The sequence below is a fragment of the Protopterus annectens genome, chromosome 11.part0 (genome assembly GCF_019279795.1).
Source record: "Protopterus annectens isolate FY-2018-M chromosome 11.part0, PAN1.0, whole genome shotgun sequence".
Taxonomy (NCBI): Eukaryota; Metazoa; Chordata; order Ceratodontiformes; family Protopteridae; genus Protopterus; species Protopterus annectens.
This window is the reverse complement of record NC_056745.1, coordinates 477,205,448-477,224,599: the sequence shown is the minus strand read 5'-3', so window position 1 is coordinate 477,224,599 and position 19,152 is coordinate 477,205,448. Positions and strand designations below refer to the sequence as shown.

The 19,152-nt window shown below is 42.5% G+C and overlaps 1 protein-coding gene across 1 annotated transcript in view; it reads left to right on the top strand.

Moving 5' to 3' along the window:
• Nucleotides 1–19,152, top strand: part of OSBPL8 (oxysterol binding protein like 8) — a 3,324,100-nt gene that overhangs the window by 2,677,757 nt on the left and 627,191 nt on the right. Inside the window, exon 19 of the mRNA XM_044087980.1 lies at nt 6,395–6,531. Coding sequence (XP_043943915.1) covers nt 6,395–6,531 — 137 coding nt within the window. The remainder of the gene's footprint in view (nt 1–6,394; nt 6,532–19,152) is intronic.

Here is a 19,152-nt window from a genome sequence, read left to right as displayed (position 1 = left end):
ATTGGTGTGAGTTGTTATCCTCCGACATTTCTTGCTTGTGTGTCAAGATTCATTTCTTGGCCATTTCAGCATGTTTGCCCATGGATCCCCCTCTTTCAGAGCATTCCTATGTCAAAATAATTTTGAAAGGTGTACTGCATATCTGTCCACCTAACAGCAGGTTGAGACTCCTTCGGATCTTCACTTTGTTTTGGAAAATTACCTCTTGCTCATTTGAACTGGCTCAGGCTGAATTGAGTTTCCTAACATGGAAAAAAGTTTTGTTGATTGCTCTGACTTCTCCAAGAAGAGCATATGAGTTGCAAGATCTTATGGCGGGTCAGCCTTGTCTCATTTTCTACAAAGATGTGGTTTCTTTAAGGTCTAATCCTTGTTTCATTCCTAGAATGGTATCCAAGGTTACCTTAAGACAAGCTATCCATCTTCATGTCATCTTTCCAGAACCGAAAAATGAGGGGCAAAAGGATACTCCATGTCTTGGATGTCCACAGACAACTCCAGTACTGTCTTGAGAGAATAAAGATCTGTCAGGACTTCTGATTATGACTGTCTCGTGACTGATCAGTGAGTTCTTTTCATGAGAAGATAAGGAAAAAAGGACAACTGGTGTCAAATCAGACTTTTTCCAATTAGTTGTCTCGTGCTATATTATCTTTTGTTGTTCCTACCATAACAAAACTGCTCCAAGCAGAGTTATGACTCATTCTGCCAGTCTTATTTTTTTGAAAAGGTTAGATTCTAGAAGTAATATAGAAGCACCAACTTAATCCTCTGTGCATAGTTTTATAAAGCGTTATAATCCAGGTCTAGGATGGGCTTTGCTAGGACCTTTCTGCAGGGGCTCCTATGCCCTCATCCTTCCTCCTCCCAGTCATTTTAAACCATAGTTATCTAACCATATAGCTTAGGCTACTGCAGCAGTTATCCATATGAACAACACATTACAGTTGTGTAAGTAGTCAGTTTGGCACAAGTTGATTAATTGTTTGGGTGTATGAAAGGTATCCTGAAGCTTTGGAAGCTGACTGGCAGTTATGTCCTTCACAGGATATATAACCCATATAGCTTAGGCTACTGCAGCAGTGATTAGTCCGACACCTATTGTTATGGTAGGCTTACTTAACTATATTTTATTAATAGTACCTGTCGCTCATTTGTCTCTAACACACAAAACAAGAAGGCTTGAGGTTTTATTCAGATGCTTTAATACATAGAAACACATCAGGATGGATAGCAGCATCATTAAATATGAACAAATTAGTTAGTATACAGTCCTTGCATACGTACATACATGCTTACATCTCAACAGCTAACTACAAAATGGCAGTCAGACTTGTACATGCTCAGTATTTATACACTTGTGCAAGCCCTTGGATAGCGTCTTTACATCCTTCCTCTTAAAAAGATTGCCCTTTATGCAAAACAATATCAGAGTTAAACATGCATTACTATGTACATTGGAAACAAAACAGTGTTCATGTCCAAGTTGTTTCGTATCTGTTACAGGGATTAGGATGTGACCAAATCTCATAACATAACAGTTGGGACCAAATTTAGCAACAGAGGCAGTCTGCAGTGCACAACTTGTATCAGGAACTTCTGGATTCGTCACAGGAACAGGAATGTCGTCTGGAACTTCCTTAGGAATTGGAACACCAGACAACATCACTCTGAGATAGTCTTTCTCGCAGGCTATCTGCTGTGATATAGGTTCGGACACCATTCTCAAATACTTCCAATTCTGCCTAGAGATTGCTCTTTCTGATTCCACAATGTATGATCTCTGCTCTGGACCAATATTCTTCACAAAACCAATCTGATCCTAACCTCTGGACGTTTGCATCCTTACCACTTCTTCCTCTTGTAATGAAATGAGCTGTTTGCTGACCTTATCGTAGTAGGACTTCTGGGTAGGCGTTACTTCAACAGATTGGCTTTCACTAACCTGTTGTTCTTGATACATGGAACCAACAATTGACTGCTGATTGGTAATGTGGTTCTGGTTTGTCTTGACAGACATCTCTGAGCAGGTGAACCAAGATGTTTATTACGATGAACATTTCTGAGATTTAAGAGATTCAGGAAAACATCACTACTGTCTCGTTTTGACTTCTCTAGTAACTGTTTTGCATTTTGCACTGTGAATTTTGCCAAACCATTTGACTGTGGGTAATCAGGACTACTTGTGACATGAGTAAAGTCCCATTCTTCAGCAAATCTTTTGAACTGTTGGCTTGTAAACTGTGTACCATTGTCAGAAATAACTTTGTGCGGACTTCCATGCACAGCAAAATGATGCTTCATCTTAGTAATGGCTGTACTGGATGCTAGCTTAGGAAGTAAGTCAGTCTTGGACCAATTTGAGTACGAGTCTGCAAACACCAAATAATGTTGACCGTTCCACTTGAAGATATCAGTGGCTACTGCTGACCAAGGTAGTTTCGGAATTTGGTTAAGCTGAAGTGGTTCCTTCTGTTGATCTGACTTTACTATTACACACTGAACAAGATGAAAGTTCTCTCTCAATGTCTTGTGACTTAGAAGGCCAAAATACTAGTCCTCTTGCACTTCTTTCGGTAGATTTTGTTTTTGGTTTCTGGGTGACCATGATGCAAGATAGTAATATAATCTGATTGCAAGGACTTTTGGACCTGTCATAATAATACCTTTGTCAGACAAAATCTCATCTCTGTATGGAAAATAAGGTTGCACTTTTTGAGGTAAACTAGATTGCTTTGATGGCCATTCATGATTGATAAAGGTGGTTGAGCCTTTGTAAAACTGGATCTGTGGCTGTGTGTTCCCTCAACTCATCAAGACGTGCGGAAGAAAACTTTCGTACTTCCATGACTTCAAAATCAAGACTGTCATTCTCGTGCTGTTCTGTGCTGTTTCTGGAAGATCTGGATAATGTATCGGCAAGATAAAGAAGTTTTCTTTTCTTGTAGACAAGATTGAAATTGTACTTCTGCAATCTCAACATCATACGTTGCAGTCTGTCTGGAACTGAATGCATTGGCTTTCTCAAGATAGTGACTAGAGGTTGATGGTCTGTTTCGAACTGAATAGGTCTACCATAAACATAATCATGGAACTTTGAACATGCAAGCACAATTGCCAAAAGCACTTTCTCAATTTAGGCATACTGCATTTCAGTATAGACAACTGGTTGATCTTGTAGAATGACTGCACCAAGACCAAATTTCTAAGCATTACAGGAAAGTGTAACTGGTTTGTGAACATCATAGTATGTGAGAGTTGTGGGCTTGCAGTACTCTGTTTCAGGGCATCAAATGCTCTCTGTTGTTGCTCTAACCAAGGCCATGATACATCTTTACGTGTAAGCTTGTGATGATAGTTGGCTCAAGTTTGGTAAACTTGCCTAGGTAGTTGACATGCCAAGAAAACATTGCAGGGCTTAAACATTGTCTGGAGCTGGCATCTCAAGAATGGCTGCTTGCTTAGAAGGGTCTGGTCGTAAGCCTGTACTTGTAAATAAATGATCAACATAAGTAACTTCTTGTAGCCTGAATTTGCATTTGTGTGGATTGAGCTTCTAGAATTTTTCTGTGGTTTCTGTCATATTCTGCTTCATCGTGACTTCTTACTAGAATGTCATCTACTATAATAGCACAAGGATACCCAGAAAACATTTGCTCCACTGCACATTGAAAAACCTCACTGCAGAATTTATCTCAAATGGCATTTTCAAAAATCTGTACATGTCAGAGTGCTAAAAGTAGTGAGCAATGAGGATTTTTTGTCAAGTTGAATTTGCCAAAATGAGCTCTCTGTATCTAAAACAGAAAAAATAGTGGCATTTGGCATCAAGGCTGCAATTTCTTCGACTGTGTGCATTGGATGATGAGATCTTTTTAGTGCTTTGTTCAAATCTCATGGGCAATACATAATCTGATGTCATCTGAGCTTTTCTTATGAGCTACTACCATGGAAGATACCCATTCAGTTGGAGTTTCATCTGGACAAATCGCACCTTGTTGCATTATTTTATATAACTCGGCCTTGACTCTGTCCTGCGTGGCTATTGGAACTTTACATGCTGGCCTTATAACTGGACTGACCTCTGGGTCTGACTTCATGGATTACAGAACTGGACGTTTGCCTAGTTTGTCTTGGAAAAGATCAGCATAGGTAGAAAAAATGTGCTGGGCAAAATTATAGTGGTCTTTCAAGCTAACATGATGGACTTCCATATTAAATGAAAGCAGTCTCATTTTACACTGTCTGTGAGCCCTAATAATGACTGAACATGCCTCTTGACCACATAAAATAATAATTTGTAACTTCTTCCAGCAGAATAACATGAAAGCACTATTGAGCCTTCAGTTTGGATTTTTTCACCTCCATAAACAACAAGTTTCACAGGCCTTGCCAAATCAAGCCTTTCACCATGACACACACTAACAAATGTTCCTGCAGACATAACATTGCACTTGGAACATTTGTCAGCTTTGAGGTCTAGGGGTTTGCAATTTATCTGAACAGTACAAAATACTTCATTCTTTGCCCTTAAATCTACTGCACTGACCATTTCATGAAGCACTGACACACCATCAACATAAAGAGTGGCCTGCGACCCTACTCCATAACTTACTAATTGATCAACTAATTTCTTAAAATGCTCCCTTTTGATAAAAGAAATGTGGGGCTTTTGACTTCCAAAACCTTTTGAAATGATTCCATTTATTGCATTTGTGGCATTGCTGACCAAAAGATAAACATTTGTCCCTTTTAGATTCATGACATCTACCACATTTATGACAGTTGGCAGTGAAATTATATTGGGACCAGTTTGAGTTTGCTGACTCACTCTTATGCTTAACTGAGAGTGTGTGAAGTCTGGAATTTGCTAGAAAGTTCTGAGGTTTACCATGTGCTTGGGCCTGTTTCTCTTAATAACATGCTTCATACTATCAACATGAGCTTTATCACCATGCCTTCTTGAGCTATTCTCATTTGTAAGCATATTTGTGTGCTTTTCTGTGAGCTCATATATCTGTCAAATCTCAATGGCCTTATTCAGAGTCAAATCACTGTTACAAAGTAAAATCTTTCTCACAGCATCATCTTTTTTATGCCACACACAAGTTTGTCCTTTATCAACTCATTCCTTAAGTCACCAAATCTGCACGTTTTACCTTTATTCTTTTGGTCAGTTATATATGCTGAAAAAGTTTCACCAGGCTTTTGAGCCCTTGTGTAAAATAAGTGCCTTTCCATTGTAACCTTTGTCAGGGGGTTACACGTTTCTTTAAATTTACATTTTAAGCACTCTGGGTCCTCTCTTGACTAAGCCGGTACAACAATATGATTTTCCACCTCTCCTGCATAGATAATAGGTGCATACACAAATGAACATTCCCTTTATATAGCTTCTGACCCAGCTAAATTAAGTATAATAAATGCCTTTGTATGGGCATCTTTATCAGAAAATGCAGCCTGTACTAAAATGTCGTACTCTTGCTCAAACACACTCCAGTTCTCAGCAGTGTTGCTGTCAAACACAAGTGCTCTGTGTTTTTGAAATCCATATGCCATGCCCACAAAGTATACACAAACACATAACATGGCCCTTGTAATTAAGTACAAACAGTTCTGTGGGCATGCAATAACATTCAAATGCACAGTAAACTCTGAAATACTGTACTTTGCAAAATATGCTCTGTAATACCTGTACTCTGCAAAATATGCCTTGTAATACCTGTACTTTTGTGAAATAAGTTTACTGCAACACTGCACAAACATGCAAACACTTTATACACTTTCAATAACTCAACTATCTTTGCTTAATATGAAAAATACATATGCTTTGTGAAAATGTTGTTGTTTCCCTTTATTTTATTTGTTTTATGCAATTTGGACTTTATTTCAAACATTTTCCATAGTAATTCAAATATTTTTAGCAATACCGTACATATCTATTTATGCAAATATCATTTAGAACGTTCTGTATTCCCCGTTTCATATTTTACAATAGTGCTGAGCAAGTTTTAATACCTGAAATTCGTTTCTGATCTGTTGTGCGAAATTTGTGCATTTTAGGGACTATCCACTGCTGTATATTCTTCCAGCATTAAGCAAGTGCCTTAAGTTGTTTTACCCAAGCTGTTTCTGACCTCAAGTCTTTGGTATGCTTCCTCTAACTCCACAGCCTTTTAGACATGCCACTTTTGACACACATTGATCTACAGTACCCATGACTTTTTGTGCCATTGAAAGTATGAGAAGTGAGAGCAGTCTGGAGCTAGGTTGGTGCTATTATGCGTATTGTTTTCAGTAATGTTACTTTGTGACCATGTTTCAAGTTTTACATTTTTATTAGGCCCCATACTGTAAAAGAAAAATATTTTTTTTTCTTTTCTTTTATGTACAGGATAGTGAGGTAATGATTGAAGACAAAAAGACAGGAATTGTTGAAACTTTTTGGAATCCATTACCAGAAGTAAAACAGCAGAGACTTCCACGGTACACTGTACTGTCCGAAGAGCTAGGCGAATTTGAATCAGAAAGGTAAGGATTTTCTACCTAATGTTTCACTTGTACAGTGGAAATATGAATTATTTTTTTCAGAAGACTAGATCATGGACATGACACTATTCCAGCATCTGCATCTAACAATTTTAATTGCTAGTATCTCTGGCATAGTTTAAAATGCTGCTGTTTTATATAACAAGGATAGTAATAAATGTAATGATACTTTGGGTGCTGTTTTACTTACATTTTTTGGAGGGACATGAAATCGAAACATTGCCCAGGATTATCCACATGGTAACTTTTCAAAATCATAATCCAGTAGTGATAACAACCAAAATAATAACAGTTCTCTAAACATTATATATTGTCTATACAGTAACATATTTTTCAGAAGTAATAATCAGTGATAATATCCAAAAGCATAACACTGCCCTAAACATAGTTATGGAATGACCATCATTTCTAACATTCATCTGAAACAAATGTACCCTGAAATCATCTTTGTGAACAGTGAATGTCATTTCATAGAATTTTGTGAAAATTATTATTGTTTATTTTTATGTTATGCATTTGCTAACTGGAGCCCACTGGACACAACTTTACTTTTTTCAGGGGTGACTTAAGAGTGAGTCAAGACACACAGGAGGCAAATGAAGGTGGAATGAATCAAATTATGTACCCCGAGCTACAGGAAGCAAATCTACTTGCTGTCATGGTATATTTGTTACTGTGGACTCTTAGGTCTGACGCAGTGGTCATCACTTACAGTGGATATAAAAAGTGCACAGACCCCTGTTAAAATGCCAGGCTTTTGTAATATAAAAAAATGAGACCACAATAAATCATTTCAAAAGTTTTCCCACCTTTAATGTGACATATAACCTGTGCAATTCAATTGAAAAACAAATTTGTTAGGAGGAAAAATATAAAAAAAAATAAAAAAAGTATAATATGCTGGTTGCATAAGTGTGAACACGCTTAAACTAATACTTGAAGTACCTTTTGATTTAATTACAACATTCAGTCTTCTTGGGTAGAAGTCTGTCAGCATGGCACATCTTGACTTGACAATATTTGCCTACTCTTCCTTGCAAAATCACTCCAAATCTGTCAGATTGTGAGGGCATCTCTTTTGCACAGCCCTCTTCAGGTTACCCCACAGATTTTCTATTGTATTTAGGTCTGGGTTCTGGCTGGGCCATTCCAAAACTTAAAATCTAATGTTGTTAATCTTCTTCCCATTCATCACTGATGGGTTCGGTTCCGAGCCCTCGGAACTGTGTCAGCCAGATACCAAGCTCGCGTACACCAAAAACTTTCGAGCTAAGTTGCTACCCACAATGGCCTTCTCCCAATTACCCCAGATCTTGTTTGCCGCATAGCCATTTAGCCGCATTTCATCGAGCTGTCCAGCTAAGTGAAATATTTTTGATATTTTTTTGAGTGTTGTTTGGACTTTTGTCACTTTACAAGAACAGTGTACCCTTTCTATTCTTATCACTCCCCATCTAGCCTAATCTTCTCACTTTAGCTCAACCCGTTGCGTATTTCTTTACCATTGTTGGTAACTCCCTCTCCTACTGTTGTGGTATCTCTTGATACCATCTCTGGTATCTTCCTTTCCTTCTACGTTTTGTGTGTGTGTGTGTGTGTGTGTGTGTGTGTGTGTGTGTGTGTGTGTGTGTGTGTGTGTGTGTGTGTGTGTGTGTGTGTGTGTGTGTTGGGGCAGTTCTCGACGCACGTTCTTGTCTGGTATTTCTTCCAGCCCACAGACTCCAGAGACTAAGATCGCAAGTGCGTGTGATACTCTGTCAAACGAGAGTGTCAGCAAGGGAAGTCCTTCAAGTGCTGAGGTCTATGGCTGCAGCCATCTTTATAGTTCCCCTTGCGAGGTTACACATGAGGATTTTACAATGGCTCCTCCTGACACAGTGGTCTGCAAACATTCATCCTCTAGACTCGCAGATTCTCATAACCAGCTTGTGCAAGCAGGATCTTCCTTGGTGGATGAGGCCAGAAGCGGAATTGTGGTGTCATCCCTTTCAGTCCCCCCAGCCTTGCTCCACAGTGACCATGGATGCTTCCTTGATTGGGTGGGGGGCCATTTTCAGGGAAAGACAGTCCAAGGCACGTGGTCGAATTTAGAGACCGATCTGCACATCAGTGTTCTGGAGTTAAGAGCGTTGCAAGCACTCCACCCGCTCCTCCCTCTCTGGAACTATTGTGATTCAGTCAGACAATATGTCAGTAGTCTGGTACATCAACAAACAAGGAGGCACCAGGTCATACCCCCTGTGCTGGGAGGCCATGAGAATTTGGCAATGGGCAATAGCTTCCAACCATTTTCTGATAGCAACGCACATCCCGGGGAAGTCCAACGTGATCGTGGACAGGCTGAGCAGGTGCATTCTGCTCCCCCATGAGTGGTCTCTCAATCCCAAGGTAGCGGCGGAGATTTTCAGCTGATGGGGCCAGCCTTGCTGCGACCTTTTTGCTTCTCCCACGAACAACAAATGCAGCAGCTACTTCGCCCTAGTACCCCCGGAGGAGGAGTCACCGAGAGACGCTCTGTCCCATGATTGGCCCACCTACCCTTCTTTCCCCTTGATACCTCTATATCTAAAGTAAGCAACTCAGTTGAGATGCAAGGTGATCCTCATTGCAACGTTCTGGCCCCGTCAAGTGTAGATGTTCATCGTGTTTCACTGTTGCAGTCATGACTGTAGGGTTCTCCCCTGCCGGCAGGCAGTCCTCGGTCGGCCAGCATCCCAAAGTCTGGGTCCGGCGTCGGCTGTTCAGCCATGCTCCCTGACGTCAGAGCACCAGGAATACAAAGCTGACAGCCGACGCCATGTTCTCCAGTCTTTCTTGCCGTGCGGTGATAGCAGTTTGCAAGTGCCGGTCGGTTGACTCCTGACAATCTTTTCTGAACAAACTCAGTCCGAAGACTTTCTTCTCCTACTTAAAGCTAAGTACCCCGTTGGGGAAACTTTTTTCTTGCTCCAGTCCGATGTCAGAAAAAGTTAATAATTGTATTTCATGTGGGAAGCAAATACCTCATAAGGATTTTCATTCTTACTGTATTCCTTGCTTAGGCCCTGACCACGACGTAGCTAGTTGTCGGTTTTGTGCTAGATTCAATCAACGTACAATTAAACGAAGGTACGATTTTGCATTTCATTACTTCGGTAGGCGTTTTAATTACAAAATGTCGTCTGATATGGTTCCGGCTACCGGAGTTCACAAACGACGCAAGGACAAAGACAGGCCTCCGAGGTCCAAACCTGATGATATCGTACAAGCAGAGCCAGCTTCAGGTTCGGCCGTCGTCAGTGAGGTGCTTTTGCAGCACCTGTCGTCGGCCATTTCAGAACCGATGGCCGAAACGGACTCCCACGAGGAGCCAACTAGGCCTTTGAATATTTCTGTTGCAGGACCTTCGGACAATGCTCCTTCGGATGGGTCCGGAGCCGCTGTGCAGGTACCGGCTTCCGAAGGGGTTTTCAGGCCTACTCAGCTTCTAATAAAGGCAAAGCCAAAGACAAAGGCAAAGACTCCTTCCAAATCAAAGACTGCAACACAGGCCTCTTCTGATCCGGCTCCCAAGTCACAGAAACAGTTAATTAAGATGGCGGAGGACTTACTTACTATGATTAGGGGTTCACATCCCCCTCCAGATAAAAGGCCAAGGCAGGAAGTTTATTATGACTCCTCTGATCAGGCTTCTATTTCTTCAGTTTCTTCTTCTGACCAGGAATATTCTTTCCCTCCTTATGAGGATTCTGATGCTGAGGAATCCATTCCTTCAGCTTCTCCCTGAGGATTTCTCTTTTGGGGAAACTTTGCATGAAATGAGGGAACATTTCCACTGGGAAGGACAGGAGTATTCGGAATCTATGAAAAGACTAAGGGATTTTCTTCTTCTTCCCCAACATAGACCCCTGGCTATTCCCCCTATTTTGGATATTATGGATGATGCTTTTTCGGAGGCTAACTTAACCCCTGACTCTTTTCCTCCAGCTCCTGTTAAGCCTGACAGATATTACAGGGTTCCTGATTCCCACCAGTTTTTATACAAGAACCCTACTGCTGACCCTGAAACCATTTCTCAGGGTCCTAAGGGAGTTAAGGCCGCTTCTGCTAAAAAACCCATTCCCACTGAGAAGGATTCCAGATCTTTAGAATGATGGGGGCAAAAAAGTGTACACTTCTGCTACTTTATCTATTAGGGCTTTAAACTGTCAGTTTCATATGCTGAAATACCAGCAATTTCTCCTGTCTGTTTTAAAACAAATGCTAACTTCCATTTCCGCCTGTGCAGATGATAAGGAATTACATGACTTAATGCATGCCACTGAACAAGTTGGGAAGCATGGTTTACACTGTGGATTTGATGCCTTGGAGGCTTCTTGTAGGGCTTCTGCCTCTGGCACAGTAATTAGAAGGCATGCATGGTTAAAGGAACAAAATTTGCCAGATCAAGTAAAAGCTAAATTATTGGATGCTCCTGTTCAGCATAATGTTTTGTTTGGATCTAAAGCTGAAGAGGTGATTAAAAAGATGGAGGACAAGGCCAAATCCATGCAAACAGTTAAAGATTTCTTACAAGTACAGCCACCCAGATTTAGTAGGAATTGGCCTACAAAAAAATTGGTCCTTTCCCAATTCAGACAGGCCTCAGAGGGGTAGATACAGACGCTCACGAGGAAGGCCTCAAACACAAGCCTCTTACAGACCAAGACAGTGGACTGCTTCCACCCCTAGGGGAGGAGAGGACAGGTTGCAAGCTCATAGGAAACAGACTCAATGACTCCCTCTGTTGGGCTGCAGGAACTTCTTGCCTGGAAGCCCCTCTCGGAGGAAAATTTTCTCTTTTTCACCTAAATTGGACTCATATAACCCAAGACAAGTGGGTTCTGGATGTGGTTTCAAGAGGTTACAAATTCTATTTTCATACCCTACCAAGTCTAAGCGGATGGCCAGATCTTCCAAAACATCAATGGACAGAGGCCTTAAACCAGGTGGAAGCTCTTTTGGCTATGAAAGCCATAGAACTAGTTCCACTTTCAGAGATGGGACAAGGTTTTTACTCAAGGCTCTTTCTAGTCCCCAGGAAGCAAAATTCATGGAGACCCATTCTGGATCTGTCAGTCTTGAACACTTTTCTAGAGATACCAAAATTCAAGATGCTTACTCTACAGCAGCTACTTCCAATGCTGACCAAAAATGCATGGATGGTAACTCTGGATTTAAAGGAGGCATATTTACACATTCCCATCAGGCAGGAACGCAGAAAATACCTCAGGTTCAAGGCAGGATCGAGGCACTTTCAATTCTCTGCGCTGCCCTTTGGATTGTCTACTGCGCCCAGGGTCTTCACCAAATGCCTGGCTCCAGTAGTAGCTTATTGCAGACTCAAGGGAGTTCAAATTTACCCTTATCTGGACGACTGTCTTATTCAGGCAGACAGCAAGGAGGTCTTACTCCAGCGTCTACAGTTTGTTCAGAATCTTCTCAAGTTCCTGGGATTCACTGTAAACATAAAAAAGTCAAATTTGACACCCTCACAACAGATAATTTTTTCTGGGCACTTCTCTAAACACAACAACCCAAATGGCATTTCTGACATACAAAAAACAGTTACAGCTGGCTTCAACTTTCAAAACCTTGGCAACTTTAACTCAGCTTTCTGCAAGGAGATTCCTGCAGACTTTGGGTTACATGGCCTCCTGCATCCTTCTCGTACCATATGCAAGACTACATATGAGGAAAATGCAGTGGTACCTAAAAAGTGTATGGTCTCAGCATTGCCACAGTTTAGACATACTGATCTCCGTCCTGCCTTGTCTTCAAAAGGAATTCCTTTGGTGGTCCAAGGCATGTACTCTAAACAAAGGAAAACCCTTCTGTCTGCCTCCTGCCACTCAGATACTAACCACGGATGCCTCAGATTATGCATGGGGAGCCCATTTTCAGGGCAACTGTCTGCAGGGCCTTTGGACAAAGGATCAGAAGCACCTGCATATCAATTTAAAGGAAATGTTAGCCGTTCAGAAAGCTCAATTGGCCTTCAGGAATCTTCTACAACCAGGACAACTACTGATACGGACAGACAACACCACAGTTATGTGGTACATAAACAAGCAAGGGGATCTCATTCCTACCCCCTTTGCAGACTAGCCATGGATCTATGGAACTCAGCTCTAGCTTGCAATCTGGACCTTCAAGCTCAGTTTCTACCAGGGAAGCAAAACTTCCTGGCAGACAATCTGAGCAGAAACCTTTCGGACCCACACGAGTGGATGCTGGACACCGAAATATTCAGGATGATAACAGCAGTCTGGGGATGTCCTCACATAGACCTCTTTGCATCCCACCTCAATCATCAACTACAGATTTTTTGCACCAGGACTTTCCACGAACAAGCTTGGAAAGTGGATGCACTATCATTCAGTTGGCGAAACCTCTCGGGATATGCCTTTCCGCCTCTTCCTCTTCTTCCACGGGTATTATTAAAGATCAAACAGGACAAGCCCAAGATGATAATCTTGCTGGCCCCAAATTGACCTCGACAGTTTTGGTACCCAACTCTGAAAAACCTATGTCTGTTACCACAGACTCCGAACCTTCTGTCCCAGCACCAGGGTCAGGTTCTACACTCCCATGTCAGAACTCTCAGCCTGGCGGCCTGGTTAATCCAGGGTCTTTGATTCATTCTCTCCTACCCAAGTAGGTTATGGATGTTAATTTAGAAGCCAGACGTTCTAGCACTAGAAAATCTTATGCAGGAAAATGGAAAAGATTTTGTTCCTGGATGCAGGCTCAGGATTTTGATCCTCTTCTTCCTAACATTCCTTTGATTTTACTTTACCTGACAGATCTCTTACATAAGGGTCTCTCTTTCTCTTCCATTAAGATACATGCCTCTGCTATTTCCGCTCATTATAATACAGACCCTCCAATCTTTTCCCACCAGCTCATGAGACAGTTTCTCAGAGGAGCTAAGAACTTAAGACCTCCTAGATCTCCTCCCATTCCTGCTTGGGATCTCAGCTATGTTTTGGGAAAGCTCACCTTACCTCCTTTTGAGCCTGCTGCCTCTTCTGACATCAAGTTTTTATCTTGGAAAAGAGCCATCCTGTTGACTCTGACCTCTGCCAGGAGAGTTTCAGAGTTGCAAGCTCTTATGGCTGTGGAACCTTATATTATTTTTCATCAAGACAGGGTGTCTTTAAGGACTAATCCTACTTTCATGCCTAAGGTGGTTTCCAAAGTGGCTTTAAATCAAACTATTCACTTGCCAACTTTTTTCCCCACTCCTCAAAATAAAGGGGAAAGGATCTTACATTCCTTGGATGTACACAGACAACTGCGTTTTTACCTGGACAGAACCAAGGACATCAGAAAATCAGAGCAATTGTTTGTTTCTTATGCTTCAAGTTCCCAAGGTAAAGCCATTTCAAAACAGACCATTTCTAAATGGATTGCTCATGGAATTGGATTTTGTTATTCACACCATGGAAAGCAAATCCCAGGGAGTATACGGACTCATTCCACCAGAGCTGCTGCCACTTCGGCTGCCTTCCTCAGGGGAGTTCCTACCAAAGACATTTTGGAGGCTGCAACTTGGAGTTCAGTGCATACTTTTTCAAAGCACTACAATCTACCTCTCTACTCTAAGTCTAGGGCAGACTTTGCTTCTGCAGTCTTGCAGGGCCTTTAGCCGCCCCTTCTACTTTATGACCACCTCCCTTTCATTCTGCTTTGGGATTCTACCCTACAGTCATGACTGCAACAGTGAAACACGATGAACATAGTACAGTTGTGTACACTTACCATAAATGTAGATGTTCGAGTGTCTTCACTGTTGCAGTCTGGGTTTCCCTCCCTCCTGTCCCCTCTTATTTTTACTTTTGTGTGGTTCCTTTTTTCACCATTCTTCTGAGGTGTATTTGCAAAGGATATGGGACCTTACTCATTTTGAGACTCCTGGCATCTGGGGCAAGAAAAACTGGAGAACATGGCGTCGGCTGTCAGCTTTGTACTCCTGGCGCTCTGACGTCAGGGAGCATGGCTGAACAGCCGACGCCAGACCCAGACTTTGGGATTCTGGCCGACCGAGGACTGCCTGCCGGCAGGGGAGAACCCTACAGTCATGACTGCAACAGTGAAGACACTCGAACATCTACATTTATGGTAAGTGTACACAACTGTACTTTCCCCTTTCTCCGGCCTCACCTGATACAGCCTCCATGTATTCTGGATGCCCGTCCAGACCTAACTTCTCACTCCAAGGGTTGACACAAACAAACTTGTCCACTCTCAAGCTGACAGCTTGGCTTATCCACTTTCGTTAGTCGCCAGGCAAGAAGCCCTGCCTTCTAATGTTTGTGACATTATTCTGGCCTCTCACAAACCATCCACCAGGAACTTTGCAGAGATAAATGGAAAAGGTTTTCTTCCTGGTCTGTATAACGAGGGTTGGACCCCTTTTCAGACACTACCTCTTCTATCCTTCAATATCTATCTGAACTTTTTGAGCATGGAGTGTCTGCATCTACTGTACAAGTTAATTTAGCAGTAATTTCCAATTTTCACAAAGGTTTACAAGGCACACCAGTTATGTCCACTCGACTTTGTAAAACCTTTCCTAAAGGAGTGTTTCTCAGTAGACTTCCACTCAAATGCCCGTTAGAAACATGGAATTTATCACTCATACTGCAGGCCTTGTCCCAGCCCCCCCTTTGAACCTGCTCCCAAATGTGATATCAACTTTTTGTCTTGGAAATCTTTCTTTTTGGTGGCTGTCACTTCTGCCAAAAGGGTTTCAGAACTACCGTCCCTATGTGGCAATAGGCCTTATCTCATATTTCATAAAGACAGAGAATCTCTATGCACTAATCCATCCATCCTGCCCAAAGCGGTGTCCGAGTTCTCTCTGAACCATCTATTGAACTCCCAGCGTTTTTCCCCAATTTTTCTAACAAAGGTGAATACTGTCTACATTCTTTGGATGTACATAGGCAATTACGTTTCTACCTGGACAGGACAAAACCTTTTTGTAAGTCTGACCAACTTTTTATTTCCTTCTGTGGTCCCAGAATGGGAAATGGCATTTCTAAAGTCACTTTATCTAAGTGACTCAGTGATTGTATATCCTTTTCATATTCATGTGCTAATGAAACCAGACCTCACACTGTCAAAGCTCATTCAACTAAAGCTGTAGCTACCTCGGTAGCCTTCCATTCTAGAGCCTCTATGGGTGATATCTGCACAGCAGCCATTTAGGCTAAACCACACACCTTCAAGTATTACAAATTGGGTGTGATTTCTAGAGGAAGAGCTGTCTTTGGCTCTATGGTGCTCAGGAACATTCTGCCATAAGGGCCACCCAGGTATATCAGGTAGCTTGGGATTCTGTCCCATCAGTGATGACTGGGAAGAAGATTAACAACATTAGATAAAGAAGTTATGTCTTACCATAACATTCCATCTGTGTTGTTGATCTTCTTCCATTTATCATATCCCTTCCTCCGTCCCCCTCCATAGGCTTCTGGCGGATCTTATGGGTCCTGATGGTGTCTCAGGGTTTTTCTTTTTCTTTGCATAGAAATGGCCTCTGCTGCTATCTATTGTCTTTGGCAAACTCGATCTGAGGTAATTGGGAGAAGGGCATTGTGGGTAGCAACTTAGCTCAAGAGTTTTTGGTGTACGCGAGCTTGGTATTTGGCTGACATGGTTCTGAGGGCTCAGAACCAAACCCATTAGTGATGAAAGGAAGAAGATCAACAACATAGCTGGAATGTTATGGTAAGACATAACTTCTTTTTTTCTTCTGGTGAAGCCATTCTTTTGTTGATTTAGTTGTATGCTTGGGGTCATTGTCGTGTTGAAAGGTGAAATTCCTCTTCATCTTCAGCTTTCTAGCAGACGCCTGAAGGTTTTGGACCAAAAGTGACTGGTATCTGGAACTGTTCATTAATAATCTCCACCTTGACTAGGTTCTAGCTGAAGAAAAGCAACCCCAAAGCATGATACTGCCATCACCATACTTCACCGTGGGGATGGTGTTCTTTTGGTGATGCAAAGTGTTGATGTTCTTCGTCTCACATTGCTGCAGTCATAACCTATGGGTAGTCCGCTGTCCTCGGTCGGCCCGAATACCAAAGTGTTAGGCTGGCGTCGGTCATGGTCGCTCAGAGCTGACGTCAGTACGCAGTAGTACTTAAGCGCATGACCGACGCCATATCCTCAGTCTTTCTTGCCGCGTGGTCAGAAGCAGCGTTTGCAAGTGCCGTTCGGCGTCCTGAAATTTTCGTTTTTCGAGTTTCAGACCGAAGACCAGTTGGGCTAAGTACCCCGTTGGGGAATATTTTTGTCTTTTCTTGCCTCAGTTAATCCGGATGTCAGAAAAAGTTAATAATTGTATTTCTTGTGGGAAACAGATACCTCATAGGGACTATCACTCTCTCTGTATTCCTTGCTTGGGGCCTGAGCACGACGTAGTCGGGTGTCGCTTTTGCGCTAGATTTAATAAGCGCACCATTAAACGCAGACTAGACTGTGCTAGGCTTGTTTTCGGTAAGCGGTGTAACTACAACATGCCGTCGGATCCTCCGACGCCCGCTACCACAAAAAAAGCGAAAGGATAAATCGTTAAAGTCTAAGCAGGATGAGTCGTCCATTGCGGACGCCGGTTCTATGGAATCTACGGTTGAATCTGTGGATCCAGCCGAGGTCTCGGCTGAATCACAGGGGGGAGCCTTTAATATTACAGGATTTGGCCTCTCAGGAGTTAGGTCAGGCCGAGGGGGCTTCTCAAGTTTCTGTGGTTCCATCCTTACAAAAGGTGATTAGGCCTTCTACTTCTGTCACTAAAGGCCCTGCTAAAGCTAGACCTGGTCTTTCTGGTACAGGCTTCAGCCCAAGTTCTTCGGGCTGTGTCCCTAAAAAAACATATGTTAAAAATGGCAGAGGATTTGATTACTTTAATCAGGGGCTCTATGCCCCCTCCAGAGAAGAGGCCTAGAGTGGAGACAGATTTAGAGGGTTTGGAGCATTCCTCAGATTTCTCTGAGTCTTCAGCTGAGGATATTCAGGATTTTCCTCCCTATTCTGATTCGGAGGCAGAGGATTCCTGTCCTTCTGCTTCTCCTCCAGAGGATTTTTCCTTTTCTGAAACCTTGCACTCTATGAGGGAGCATTTCAAGTGGGAAGGTCAGGTTTTCTCAGATTCTCGTAAGAGGCTTAGGGAATTTTTGTTTTTGCCACAGCATAGGCCTTTGGCTATTCCCCCTGTTTTAGATGTTGTTCAGGATGTTTTTTCTGAAGCTTCCCTTAATCCTGATTCTTTACCCCCAGCCCCTGTCAAGCCAGACAGGTATTACAGAGTTCCAGAGGCTCATAAATATTTGTATAAGAGTCCTAGAGCTGACCCGGAAACTATTATTCAAGGACCTAAGGGTGTCAGGGCTTCTGTAGTTAAGAATCCTGTCCCTCTGGATAAAGATGCTATAGCTTTGGATAGGTGGGGTAAAAAAGTGTATACCTCCTCCATGCTAGCTATGAGGGCTTTAAATTGCCAGTTTCATATGCTGAAGTATCAGAACTTTCTGTTAGGTCAGTTGAAATCTAAGGTAGATGCTTTAGCTGAGGGTATAGAGTGTAAGGAACTGCAGGACTTAGTTCATGCCTCAGATCAGGTTGGTAAGCATTCTTTGCAGTGTGGCTTCGATGCTCTTCAGGCTTCTTCCAGGGTGGCTGCTACTGGTTCAGTTATTCGTAGGCATGCCTGGCTTAAGGATCAAAATTTGTCAGAGCATGTTAAAGCTCGAATTTTGGATGTTCCCCTTCAATCTGAGGTTCTTTTTGGTTCTCCTGTGGAGTCAGTTTTGAAAAAGATGGAAGACAAAGCTAAGTCCATGCAGACGGTTAAGGAATTTTTGCAAGTGCAGCCCCCTAAGTTTAGCAGGAATTGGCCTGCAAAAGGATGGTCTTACCCTTCTTCCGATTTTCAGTCTAAGGGTAGGTCTAGACGTGGTAGGGGTAGAGCTCACGCTCAGGGTTCTTTCAGGCCTAGGACTTGGAGTTCTCCTGCACAATCTTCTGGTGAGGGCAGGGGTCAGCCTTTTCGTAAACAGACCCAATGACCTGTATCTCCAGCTGCCAGGTTCTTCCTGCCTGGCAGCTCCTCTAGGAGGAAAGTTGGCTTTATTCAAACGAAACTGGCTTTTGGTCACCCAGGACAAATGGGTGTTGGACATTATCAATCTAGGTTGCAAGTTTTATTTTCACACCTTCCCTCCTTTCAAAGGCATGCCAGATGTACCTCCTCAGCAAAGGCTGGAGGCTCACAAACAGATTTCTTTGCTTTTGCAAATAGGGGCAATCCAGGTGGTACCTCCATCAGAAGTAGGCCTAGGGTTTTATTCTCGCCTATTCCTTGTGCCAAAGAAAGGAAACACTTGGAGGCCAATTCTGGATTTGTCCATTCTCAACACATACCTAGACATTCCAAAGTTCAAGATGTTAACTTTACAGCAACTTCTGCCTCTGCTAGGCAAAGATCACTGGATGGTAACTCTGGACCTCAAAGAGGCTTATCTTCACATTCCTATCAGGCCCAGCTGCAGGAGGTTCCTGCGTTTTCGGGCTGGT